The sequence below is a fragment of the Saitoella complicata genome, assembly GCF_001661265.1.
Source record: "Saitoella complicata NRRL Y-17804 unplaced genomic scaffold SAICOscaffold_29, whole genome shotgun sequence".
NCBI lineage: Eukaryota > Fungi > Ascomycota > Saitoellomycetes > Saitoellales > Saitoellaceae > Saitoella > Saitoella complicata.
In genome coordinates this window covers 236,287-248,972 of record NW_017567020.1, presented here as the reverse complement: position 1 = coordinate 248,972, position 12,686 = coordinate 236,287, and the positions used below count along the sequence as shown (strand labels likewise).

Genomic DNA, 12,686 nt, shown 5'->3' with positions numbered 1-12,686 from the left:
GAGTCAATGAATCCCTGGTTGTATAGCTGGTCAACGATCGTCGGAAACATGATCTCCTCGGCTTCATTGAGTTCGAACCCGATACCCATAATCCCAACCCCAACCGGACTTTCTTCCGCAAGCCCAAACGTCATATTACTGATTCGCACCTCCGGTGATCCCAAGCCAACCGTCTCGCTTCCTTGACTCCCGAGAACGTAACCAGTCAAATACGTAACATTGAGGATGAACGACTCATCCGTAGCGGTGTAATTCACAAAGGTGGACGAGTTCGTCGGATCGTAAACACCGAGTTGATTGCAGAGAGCAGCATCGGCGCTGTCGTCGAAGGCTGAACAGCTCGCGTTGGTGTTGACCCAGAGATCGGACGAACCGGTGTCGATGATAAGTGTGATATTTTGAGGAGGTGTACCGATTGTGACTAGGCAAAGTGTCAACATCTGAATTTAGCTATCAGTGCGCTCAGCCTGTTTACCGTTGATGAGGTACTCATAGACACCGGGACTATTCAGCATGTTGGCGTTTTCCAACACCGAAAAAACATGGTCGCGCTTTCCTATCTTTCGTGAATCCGCACTGGTGGATGATGTTAACCTACGCTGTACCGGAAACTTGAAGAGTCTTTTATCCTCTGCTGAGGCGAGTTGGAGGAGTATTGATTCGCAGAGGAGCAATTGCAAGGCAAGGAGGAGCGAGGCGCAACCGTGGGAAACCATCGTTGGCTGCCGGTAGGTGTTTCAGGCTGGAAAAACGAAACTGACCGATCTTATATAGTTTATAGCTACCATCATACTGGGTTTTGGTTGTTCGCTCATCATTGCGCGTCAGCAAGATTTTCTGGCTTCGAACAAGGTTCCTCTGTGAATTGGCCATGGCATCTCGGCCCGATCAGCCTACCTCAGATCGCGATCATGGTTCACCTCCGCACATCTACCGTTTCCGCCCTGAGCGTACTAAATATAAGCACGATATACTTACGATGACACCATGATAGCAATTGCTGGCCTTGAATTGAACGGTTGATGACAATGGAGAGGTTGCGAAGTCGTGTAGACTGAGCAGGCATGTAGCCCGAAATACCAATAAAAGTGTATGGGATACAGGTCAGATAATGGCAAAGGATCTTTCGTAAATTGCACTCCGGTAGGGAAAACCGATCTTTATTCCTTTGTACCACTCCTCAAACCCCTATAACCCCCCATCATCCCTGTAATCCGCCATCGGATCCTCAAACATCCGTCTCTTCCGTCGATACTCCTCCAAATCCTCCTCCGTAACACCCATTCCAACCTCCTTCCTCTTCTTCTCTGCCTTCCCCTCCTCCCCTCCTTCCCGTCCTTCCCGTCCTTCCCGTCCTTCCCGTCCTTCCCGTCCTTCCCGTCCTTCCCGTCCTTCCCGTCCTTCCCGTCCTTCCCCTTCTCCTCGTCTTCCTCCACCGCAGGTTTTCTCACAGGTTCTTCATCTTCGGCACGGGAGGCCATGCCTCGCGCATGCGCAGCAGCCTCCTCAGTCGCCACGATCCCCTCCCGTCCCGTACAATACGAGTTTTTCGTGAATTGGTGACAACACGCATACCCCCACCTCCCCCCATCACTCCTACTCCACCACGAGCCGAAGACGGTGGTATGGTTATTCGGGTGCACATCCTCGTCATACCTTGACTTACTCGAACCCTTGGGGCCTTTATTGAGAGGGAGGCCGTGGCGGGAGTACTCGACATATGTCTCCGACTGCGCCAACAACAATTCCTCCCGCAACTTTTGCTGTCCAATTGTTGCACCACCCCCGTATCGTTCACGTAACACGCGCTGCATCTCCTCATCCTTCTCCTGCTTCTCCTTCTTCTCCCTCGCAACTCTCAGTGCGCCTTCGGTTGGGTTCGCCTGGAGATGAATCCCCGCATCTCTCTCCTCGGCCTGCCACGCAAAGACTTGGAGGTCTTGGAAGGTTTGTGCGTCGCCTGTCATGCGGGTGAAGTTTTCCCCAACGAACGCGGAAGCGGAAGCGGTTTGGGATTCGGAGGAGGGGTTGGGGTTTTCGCGCATGGAGCGTGTTTTGGGGTCGTAGTGGGCTGAGTCTAGGTCGAGGTTGATGAGGTATTTTGCTTTGTCTTCGCGGATTCGAAGGTTTTTGGATTTTGCTGCGTTCAGCTCCTCGGTCTCCTGTGCACCCTCTCCTGCCGTCCTGGGCTCGCTTGCGCCCCCCGCTTCCTGCTCTTTAATTTTTTGTCGCACCTCCTCCAACTTCTCATACTCCTCAACAATGCTCCGATGTTCCTCAGGATCATACCCATTCCACCGATCCCTCTTCGCATCCCACCCCATATCCAACTCCTTCACAACTTCATCAGCCTGGATATCTTTCCCACTCCATTTTGCTCCCAGTTTACGTGGACGTTCCATACAGTCTTGGGTTTTGTGGGAGAGGGCACCGCAGTTTGCGCAGGCTCCGCGGCGGTATTTGGTTGCGGCGGGACCGGCGCGTTGGCCGCGGGCGTACCAGTCGGTGGCGGGGGAGGAGGTTGTGGGGGTGTCGTTGGAAGGTTTGTCGAGGCGTTGATGTTTTAGGGTTGTTTGGCCTGCGGGGTCGACATACCATGGTGCTTTCGAGATGAACTCTGTTATACATTTATGTTAGCAAGTGCGGTACAAAAACGAGGTAGATGGCAGAGTGGAGACATACGAGGAATATGCGGATTGATCTCGCTCCCATCAGAGTCCTTCTCTGGTGGCAAGGTTCCTGCCTTCCTTGCCTCATCCAGATCCCTCTGCTTTCTTCGTTCTTCTCTTGCTGACATTGGTGCGAAGGAGGGTTGAAGGTTGGTGTTGAGCGCGTTTCTGCCCTGTAACGTTGAAAGCGTGAGGTTCATACGGGATGCAGGACGACGCACGACCGCGGACCCCGAGCGTTAACCCGGGCAAGCAGCGCCGTAAGTACTTCACCACCAAACCTTATACCCTTGAGGTAACCAACGAGCCAGCTTCAGCGTATAGGACGGTACGTTTTCAAGCTTGGTCTCCATAGCAATCTCGGAGCATCCATTCCAATCCTTTGTATGTCCACCGTCCGGATCCACTCATAACACACGCCCTGTCAAACACGACATTACGCTGGTTCCGCTTTTACAGAAGAACGCCTCGCCCCGGCTTATGGACGCCAAGAAGGCTGCCTTGAATGGCGAGCATATGGTTGATGATGCGCCGACGATAGCACAACCACAACCACCACCACCATTACCGCCCAATCCTGCGGAACAGCCGGTGTCGTTACGGGTGTTGGTTCAGAGGTTAGCCAGGAGTGGGTTTGCGGAGCTCCAGGAGGTCGTGGAAAGGTACATCGTCCACACAAGTTTTCTTGTTGAATACGTGCTTACGGACATTGCACAGGTTATCACAAGCCCCCGCTTACAGCCATCGTCCGACCCTCCTCCCCCACCTCCTCACGATACGACAGCATCTATTGCAGTTATTGATCCTAACCCAATACGCAACGAAATCATCCGAACATGCGTCTCTATTACGGAGTATCGACGCGTACCTCGAAGGCCATAACTTATCTTTCCACCACCTGGTCGATTTCGAACTCGGACCCCTCGTCAAAGAAGCCGCCGCCCTCCGCACCCCACCCCCCGATCTCGAAGTCGCATTACGGGTTTTTAAGGGACTCCCGACCACGAATCTGGGGCGGGAGACAGAGGGCCTGGTTGGCCCCCCTCCCCTAACGCCCGCGGACGTGAACGAAGCGTTGGAAGACCTCAACGCCCAAATACGGTGGAGATTAGCGATGGACGACACCCTCCCCATGGCATGGTGGACAACCCAAGATCAATGGATCATCCACGACGGTCGCGTACGCTTCGTGAGTGAGGAGACGGAGGGCGCGTGTGGATGGTGGCTCGAACTCTCTCTCTTCCAATCCCACTGGTATCTCGCTAATTTTGGGTGGACGGACCTCCTCGAAGGCAATGGCGACGAGAGTGACGGTAAGATGGGATTACCTGCGCCGCAGTTTTTGGAGGTGGAGGCGAGTATGACCAGGTCTGGTGTTTTCCATTCACCACAGCCTTTGGTTAGTATCTACACCTTCCTCTCCTACCTCGCTGCTGCACGACGACACGACCGCCTCGGCCGCGCGCTGGGCAACCTACGCTGGGGCGGGACCCCGTTATGGATCCAACTCACCGGACCGAAGAGGCAGGATATGAGAATCGAGTATTGGGCAGGCGACAAAGCCGCCGTCGAGATCTCCATGAAGGAGGTGGAGCCGAGTGCGGAGGATAGAATGGTGTGTGACGCCGAAGACAAAGTCGTGGCGTCTTCCCGAATTGAGGTTCGGAGGGTGTGGAAGAGGGAGGTTGGGGGTGAGGAGGTGCCGTTGAGATGTGGAGGGGAGGCGGTGGATGTGATCAAGGCTGCGGTTGGGTTGCATGTACGGTATGTTGTTGAGAGTATCGCGGAAGCACTGGGTGTGGACGGCGGGTTTACTTTTGCGATGAGGGAGGGGAAGGGGGGTACGGGTATTGGACCTGTTGTCGACGTGACGGTTTGTGAAGGTGTGAGTGTCACTATCTCCATTGATCCCTTTACGGGGAAAAAGGTCCTCAGCGGAACGATCCGGCCGAACTTCTTGAGGGCTGCGGAAAGTGGAATGAATGAGCCAGCTAAACCTGTGCCGAGCTATAATCAGGCTCAGACGGGGCCGTGGGCGAATGTCGTCGAGGCCCTTAAAAAATTGAGGTTTGAGGTCGTTAAGGACGGACTTGAGACACGTGCGCGGTTCCTCGGGTGGGAAGGGCATGATATCAGGGCGTTAGGACTTACGGGGGATGATAGCCTCGCCGTTGGTCGCACCGTGCATCCAACCTGTCGAGCTAAATGGGCGAGTTGGTTCTCTGTCGACGCCGACGCCGCTGCCGCGAAGGGATGGTTCATTGTCGCTGTCATGGACCGGGTGGAGGGGGGTGGTGCTGGTGTCGGTGGCGGTGTTGGAGTTAGGTGGGTATTGGCGAGATGCGCGGGTGTGGAGGGTGCGTGGCGTGTGAAGAGTACTGAGCTCATTCCGGAGGTATTCGCTCCTCCTGTCGTTGGGGATGAGAATCGGAAGAGGAAGAGGGATGAGGAACCCGCGAGACCCAGTTCGGGGAGTCACGCGAGGGGCGTGCCGGGGTTGGAGTTTATGGCGAAGGTTAAGCGGTATGCAAAGTTGCGGAAAGCGTTGCTGCAGGCTGAGGATGGGCTTATTGCAAAGGGTGTCGCATACGATGTTCTCGATAACGGTGATTCGCTACGGGAGGTCAAGGTTCAGAGGGTTACGATGAAGGCTGCCTCTGTCGAGGGATTGTCCATGGATGAAAGCCCGTCGTTTGAGAATTCGTTCGTGGATGTCTTGGAGGACGGAGATGGGGTTAAACTCGTTTTGCAGGGTCGGTTGAAGGAGAGGGTCGTTGTTCCTGATCTTGCGCCTGCTGAGAGGGCGGAGGAGGATGTGAAGGTTGTCTATGATGTGGATTCTGGTCGGGTGACGATATGTGTCGCGGATGGTGAAGATGCTGGGGCGATGTTGTGCAGGAAGTGGGCCGCGATTGCAAAGTCAGTGAATTTGGTGAAGCAAACCCTTGCAAAACCGTCGGAATACTTCAAATTAATTGGGTTTCAGTTGGGGTGGGTACGGCTTGGGTATCAGCAGGGTCTGTGGGTTGATATTGGGGATGAGATTCAGTTTGGAAGGGATGGGACTGAGGGAGCGGCAAACCCGCATGGTCTTATTAAACGGTTCGCTGGGATGTTCTCTGGTGATTTGGAGAAACTGACCATGCTTCTCCAACTCACCTATCCACTTCTCACAGCACTCGAATCCATCCGAAGCACAGCAGAAACGGATTCGACGATCAGCGTCGCATTGGCCCCATCGTTATTCCGGATCATGTACACCGAAGGGCCGCACAGCCTCGAAATATGCTTCGCCCCGCGGAGCGAGGCGGATCGAACGACGATTTTACTGCTCAGAGACGCCGCCATGAAGACTCGAATAGAAAAAGCGAAGGGTGAGAGGGATTTCAAAGAGATGGTTTGGCTGCATGATCTGTGGCAGCAGGGTATCGGAGCGAATGATGGGATTAAGCCATTGGGTAGGGCGCTACAATGTAGGCCTGAGAAAGGAGGGAGTGTCTTACGGCTTATACATGAAAAAATAATTGCGGTGTTGAGAGGGGGTACGGTGAAGCAGGAACCTTTGGTATGAATCAAAAAGGGCAAAGAACCCGTACCGGCTAATCTGGTAACGGTGTTGCTATACAAGGACATTATAATATAACAATAATGGTCGTAAGGCATAGTTAGAGGATTTCAAATTGGCATCTGCGCCTCGTGTTGGCAAGATTCGACATAAGCGCCATCTCTCCGAATGAACTGGGTACCAAAGGTGTAGGAAACACAAGTTTACTAGCGGGTTCGCATTTTTAATACGCTGGCCAAGTGCGGATACGTAGACCTGCCTGCGCGGAGATCAGAGCGTGGGAAAAGACATTCTGAGGGGCAGCGAAGCTTTTTACCAAGTGTGCAACTATTGTAGGTCCGAATAACAAACACTAGCTCTCTCGAGCTTATTCAGAACCTAATGCTTGGGCCGATGACGCCGGGCTGGATCGACCGCAGCTGTTGTTTATGGGCCGGTCCCCACTTCTTGGCTACAACTGCCAAGTGATCGCCAAGAGCTCACCAACACGATTGCAATCGTCATGAAGTGAAATCCGTCTGGAAAAAGAGAGAAGTAAAAGAAAGAATTCAAAGACAATTTATGATCAGAACGTGCAATCCATAAACCACAAAAAGCCTTCAAACATTGACATCGAAGCGTCCACATCTCAAGAAACGTCCATCTAATGTAACTCTACTCTTGTCAATCACGAAGAGACCACCTGCCTAAAAAAGAATAACAACGTCCGGGATTTTCTCGTTATCTGAAGCATACTCATGACTTACATGCCATGAGGGTGTTTAGAAGACAACGGCAAAAGCAGCAGCCAAACCGACCAATCCGAGGATGGCGGTGGTGGCAACGGTGTTGACAGAAGCACCACCAGTGTAAGCAGTCATCCCAGTACCAGAGGTAGTTCCGTTAGACTTAGTAGTACCGTTCGAGTAAGTTCCATTGCTCCAAGTAGTAGTGCCGTTAGTCCACATGGGTCCAGTAGTAACAACGGCAGGGGCCACACTTGCAGCTCCCGTAGCAGCAGCAGAAGAAGCACCCGGCGTGACCTCAGTCCAGACGACGGAGGTACGGGTGCAAGGACACTCCGTGACGGTGATGGTGGTGCTGCTGGCCACGGTCACGGTCTCACCCTCGACGACGTAGACGCCGGCGGTGGGGCAGACGGTCTCGTAGGAGGAGACGACGGACGTGACGGTCGTTGCGGGGGCCATGGCGAGAGTGCGGGTACAGGGGCAGTCGGTGATGGTGAGGACGGTGGAGGCGGTGACGGTTACGGTCTCGCCCTCAACGGTGTAGACACCGGCGGTGGGGCAGACGGTGGTGTAGGACGACACAGTCGTGGTAATGGTAGAAACAGGGAGAACGGCAGCGGATCCGTTCGAGGCGACGACGGTACCGTTTGTGGAAGCGGGGAGGATAGTGGAGTTCCAGGAAGCAGCAGTGGAGTTCATCTGGGCCACGGCGAGGGAGGCGAAAGAGGCTCCGGCCATCAAGAGGTTTCCGAACATCGTTTTTGTTGATCTAGGTGGTATAGAAAAAGCGAGTGTGTACGGAGTATGACCAGCGAGTGTGTGTATGAAGGGATCAAGTGGGTGGGCTGGAGCTCATTTTTATCCTGGGTGGGCTGGCCATGATCGGCGTCCCGGGTCAAATTGTTGCGAGGGACGACGGTGCTGCAGTAGATTGGGGTTGCTACACTGTCCTACTCAAGGAACGTGTTGGGTGCTTCCAAGATAATTTCCGTCTGGGATGGTATGCATATGCGTTGGCGTGGACGCCTATCGACGTACGGCTGGTCGGGACGAAGAGTGCGGAGGACGTAGGGTGTGAGAGCGTGGCTTGCCCAGACACTTTCGAGTAAATTTGGGATACATGTAGGCTGATCAGCTAGCAGACGTCACTCATCTGGACCAAGATCTCTGCTGCTTGGAAGATGCGAACGGCTGGGCTAGTCATGATGCCCATCTTCAATAGAAGTTCATTCCGGTGCCAACCCGCTCGTTTACGAACCCACGCCGTCCGTGCGAAGGTTCTGTCACTTCATCCCACCAATCCCGTCCCAGCCGTCCCAACCGTTTCTGTTGCTAAAAATAGCTACGTAACTTCGGGGATGATTTCGGGTATGCAGCCTGAGAAATAAGGGTGCTGATCAATTGCTGTGGTGGGGAAGGCGCATGCGCGTGTCCCGGAACTGAATGCGGAGGAGCAGCGAGGGACACCGGCGTAGGAGAGAGCAGTGCATGCCAAGGGAGGCTGGTTATCGTAGGTTAATCCGGGTAGGGATGCTTGTTTTTGATCCCTGTTATGGCAATGTCACGGTCGTTCAAATGGACATGACTCTTCTGTAATTGGGTCTTCTCCTTGGCTCACCCCTCATACCGTAGGACTGTGATTGACCTCCGGTCTGGCTGATCTCGATGTCCGGCTCGTCCTCGTTCTTTTCGCCACCCAACTGCAGTTGAATGCTCATCTCCGAGGTTTCATACTCCACTCACGTCACTCGTGCCCACCTCCGCCGTTTTTCTCGTACAGACATCCCACCTCGCAGGATTTCTCCCCGATTCTTCAGAGTATCAAAAGTGACTGTATGCACGCCGGGTTACAAGCTTTTGCCCTCGTAGCTTACTTACACGGTACAGCTGCCGACGGTCTTCCGCTGCATCTCATACGCGACCACGTAACTATAACGTGACACGTCGTGAGACCCGAGACCTGAGACGCACAATAAGACGTATCACCACGGCCAGATCAAGCCATGACTTGCACCCCCAGCGGCAATAGCGGGTCGGGTAACGTCGTAAGGAGGCGTGAAGATGTTTCGGTGCGGTGAGGAAGTCATACGCCAGTCCCAGCAGTGCGGCTGCGGGTCCGAGCGTAATTTGGGGGATGTATGCGTACGAACTGCTCATAGATAGCTATGACTACAGTGGTGGGATGACGATGACGATGAACCACGGCACAGATAATAGGTGTAGAAGGCGCCAGAAGAAGGGAGCAGGAGTTTGAAGATCGGTGTAACATGGCTAACTCATCACTCATCGTACGCGTGGTCATCTTGCCAGGAGCTTCCCATTGGAGATACGGAACGCGAACATACGCTGCGCTGAATGTAGAGGATGGCGATGTGTATGATTCGTTTTTCCCTATAACATGTTCTCGATGTTGCCAACGAGCTTTCCGGCATAGGATAGCGGCGGCCACCTTATGTTTTCTATCGTCAGGGGGACATCAGAGAAGCAGGACAATGACGGCACCGACATGAGATTCATCGGTAGATGTGACTTATGACAGGGCAAGCTGAACGGTAAACGCGTGGTATTCACAACTCTTCCACATCAACTCTCTAATCATGTCGTTCATCGCCCAAAACCTTCCCACGATGGCCCTCTGAATTTTAATTGTCCTTCCTGTGACGGTCGCTCTCAACCACACCAAAACTTTCCATGCGCACCACTCATGGCATGTTTGCTCGAAATGCTTCCCACCAAGATGTCTAACATGCACAGACTCCTTCAACCCTATAACCGCCTAAGCCCTCTTCCTCGCACTTTTCGGCGATGCCTTCGCAGTGCTCTTACCGGCAGCCTCCTTCTTGCCCTCCTTCAACACCTCCTCAACCTTTCCCTCATTCAACTTCTGACTCGCCAACCTCTCCTTCTCCTCAATCTCCCTAACTTCCTCCTCCTCCGCCTTCTCCGCCCACCACTGCCCAACCTGCAACACCAAAACCCCACTCAACACAACCGCCAAAATACAATGACCAGCCGCAACAACCCTCAAATGATCCTCCTTGCTCAGATCTCCATACACACGGTCACGAACACCGATGATGCCTGTGATTGTACCGTGTCCGTAAATGAGGAATGCGACGAGGTAGAGGATGAGGGAGGCGCCGTCGAAGAGGTAGTTGGAGGTTGTCGCGCGGTAGAGTTTTAGGACATGGCCGATGAAGCCCCAGACGATGATGGAGTGGAGGACGACTTGCATTACGCGGGGACAGTGGGCGAGAAGGAGGTAGTGTGTCTCCGCTGCCTCGACAGCTTGTTCAGTGAGCTCAGATACCCATCTAATACCCTGTCAGTACTCGTTCCTCTTCAGAACATCGGTCTTGAGGTGCGCAAAGTAGACACAATGCTGCGCCACCTCAATAGCAAGGAGTATACGTACAAAACACTATGATCCGCACTCCAGTTGGAGAACAGGATACCGAGACAGAATGATGTCGCGGCAATGATCAGAACTGATCCGACCAGCTTCGCTTGCGCCAGAATACTCATGACGGCGAGGAAGAATAGGATCGAGGTTGGAGGCCGACGAGGTCTCTAAACGTAACAGTTACGCGGTAGGCAGCACCCGAGCCAGCGCATGCGCCATACGGTGTGGACCCGTGATTTTGCACGTGTTACTTAGCCACTGTTCCTGGGCCTGCTGTGCCTCATCTTCGTACGATATGTATGTCAGCTAGTCCTAAATATAACCCCATTCACCCCTACGTTCAAAACAGGTACTTAACTAGCTAACAGTTGGCGACCAACCGACTTCTCACTCAAAAGGAGAGGGAGAAGGAACCCGGTACAGTGCTAATTGTTTCTTACGTTTTGAGCTGGTCTAGTTCCTTGCCTCTCACCCTAAAGGCAGGCACACGTGAGTCCTCTCAACACCGCTTTTGTTGAGAGTAATTAGTTCGGGAGTGGTTCTCCAACGCATCGACCTGTTGTTACTCAGTAGTGTTCTTCACAGTGGACCAGCCACACAGAGACCGAAACTTGAGGGCAACCGCGCCGATAACAACTGGAGACGACGTACGGATTACGGTATAGACGGTGACGCAGAAACGGGCCATCGTTCGATTCCCCGCAAAGGCTCACCTTTTCCACCCGAACATACATCAACTCGTCCGCCGTCTGGGTCCTCAGCTTTAGGACTACAGACCCCGAACACAACAGCTGCACAGTTCGATTCTTCAGGAATCTTTGAGACCCCTGAACAGGACCTAAGCTCTTATCCTTGGAGTCCTGCCGATATCGAGCTTGCAGACGCTCCTCCTCTAAGTACAGAAGAAGTTGATTTTGACGTTTTTGGAGCACCTGGAAGCAGAACCCCTACACAGGAGACCTTCCGACCGGCTGCTACACCAACTACATCATCAAACGAACAAGATCCTTTCGTGGCCCCAGCATTCAACGTTAGAATGACTGAAGGCAGGAATGTTAAATGGCCTAGGTTAGGCAATTTCAAGACCATCCGTAAGTGGGATGGCAACGCTGCGGATATGGATGATTTCTTCACATCTGTATCTGCGTACATCATTGGTAACAACCTTCCCTTAGCACAGGGAGGCTATGTCATGGGCGACGACGATGATGGATATGAGTACATTCGTACATTGGAAGCAGAACATCCAACGGTGGATAAAGCCGATCGCCGTGCCAACTACAAGTTGGGTGAGCGATTCTGTGTGCAGGTTGCTGAGAAGTTAGAGGGATCGGCTCGTGATTGGTGGCTGGGATATGCTGAACGTCAATCGCGAGGTGAGGTCAACAGGCCAAACTGCTGGATCCCAGCCCCAGTTGGATATCAACCGTCCAATGTGATTGAGATTTCCTTGCGCCGCATGCTACAAATGCAGTTCACTGATACACGCGATGTTGAGGCTGCTCACAATATGTTGAACAGTCTCGAGTGGGATTTCAATAAAGAAACAGTCCCTAACTTCCGCACCCGTGTACAGCGTCTGATCATAAGAGCACGGTTGAATGACCGTGATCAGTTCGTTACGCGTCGTCATTTCATCCTGGAATCTATTCCACGTGAAGAAATGAGATTGCGTATAGGAATGCCCTCCAGTGATGACGCTTTGTGGGCTGCAATTGAAGATGCAGTGGCTACTCAAATCTCAATCAAGGCGAGTAAGAAGCTTACGAAGGTAAGTGAGAAAAAGAAATGTACGAATTGTGGAAGGATCGGACATGTGGTTTCAGAATGTCGTCAGAAAAGAAACGTTCCCACCCCACCTTCCTCTACTGGTCCGGTTGTAACTTCTCGCCGAACCACTTCAATGACTACAGCCTCGGGAGTTAATTCTTCGGTGGTCATTCCGGGACAAGAAGCTACTCGTTGCTATAATTGCAATAAACTTGGGCACATGGGCAAGGATTGTCCTGAAAAGAGGCACAAGGGTCGACCGTTGAACGCTTTCGACACGACAGAGGAAGAAAATCGTCTTCAAGAAGAAGATGTTCATGTTCCTGGTTGTCGGTGCACAGAGTGTCTAGGCGCTACCCTTAATTCAATGCTGCCTTCTCCTCCAAGGAAGAAGGCACGCCCGTTCTTCAGCTTTAATGCTGTAGCGAACAATAATGACGGGATCACAGCGCTAAAAAGAGAGGCGGTAAGAGACAAATCGAGCGCGGCTCAAATGTGCGCGGTTCAAACATTCCCGTTTCAAAAGAATGTCCCATTCAATCATGCTCTTG

At 52.9% G+C, this 12,686-nt stretch overlaps 4 protein-coding genes across 4 annotated transcripts; all 4 read right to left on the bottom strand.

The window, feature by feature from the left end:
* Positions 1 to 219: 219 nt before the first annotated feature.
* SAICODRAFT_181239 (uncharacterized protein) lies at positions 220 to 816 on the bottom strand. The gene is made up of 3 exons (XM_019165904.1): positions 563 to 816; positions 476 to 504; positions 220 to 421 (listed from the first exon to the last, which is right to left on the bottom strand). Exons 1-3 carry the CDS (start codon positions 714 to 716, stop codon positions 254 to 256), a joined length of 351 nt encoding a protein of 116 aa, XP_019021180.1. The 5' UTR covers positions 717 to 816; the 3' UTR covers positions 220 to 253.
* A 344-nt stretch (positions 817 to 1,160) lies between these two features.
* On the bottom strand, positions 1,161 to 2,797 carry SAICODRAFT_10357 (uncharacterized protein; the record flags this gene model as incomplete). The annotated part of the gene is made up of 2 exons (XM_019165222.1): positions 1,161 to 2,617; positions 2,683 to 2,797. The coding sequence occupies 2 exons, from the start codon at positions 2,795 to 2,797 to the stop codon at positions 1,161 to 1,163; spliced, it is 1,572 nt and encodes a 523-aa protein (XP_019021179.1).
* Positions 2,798 to 6,989: 4,192 nt separating this feature from the next.
* On the bottom strand, positions 6,990 to 7,772 carry SAICODRAFT_73808 (uncharacterized protein). The gene has a single exon (XM_019170894.1). The coding sequence runs from the start codon at positions 7,716 to 7,718 to the stop codon at positions 6,996 to 6,998; it is 723 nt and encodes a 240-aa protein (XP_019021178.1). The 5' UTR covers positions 7,719 to 7,772; the 3' UTR covers positions 6,990 to 6,995.
* A 1,966-nt stretch (positions 7,773 to 9,738) lies between these two features.
* Positions 9,739 to 10,487, bottom strand: SAICODRAFT_62494 (Shr3 amino acid permease chaperone; the record flags this gene model as incomplete). The annotated part of the gene is made up of 2 exons (XM_019169914.1): positions 9,739 to 10,276; positions 10,378 to 10,487. 2 exons carry the CDS (start codon positions 10,485 to 10,487, stop codon positions 9,739 to 9,741), a joined length of 648 nt encoding a protein of 215 aa, XP_019021177.1.
* Between the last annotated feature and the right edge of the window lie 2,199 nt (positions 10,488 to 12,686).

What these genes read in the sequence shown, in the direction of transcription:
- SAICODRAFT_181239 (XM_019165904.1), bottom strand. Translation starts at nt 716, where the DNA reads ATGGTTTCCCACGGTTGCGCCTCGCTCCTCCTTGCCTTGCAATTGCTC. An exon ending in CACCAGTGCGGATTCACGAA is followed by an intron (nt 505 to 562) that starts AGATAGGAAAGC and finishes CATGCTGAATAG; the next exon opens with TCCCGGTGTCTATGAGTACC. An exon ending in CTATGAGTACCTCATCAACG is followed by an intron (nt 422 to 475) that starts GTAAACAGGCTG and finishes CACTTTGCCTAG; the next exon opens with TCACAATCGGTACACCTCCT.
- SAICODRAFT_73808 (XM_019170894.1), bottom strand. Translation starts at nt 7,718, where the DNA reads ATGTTCGGAAACCTCTTGATGGCCGGAGCCTCTTTCGCCTCCCTCGCC.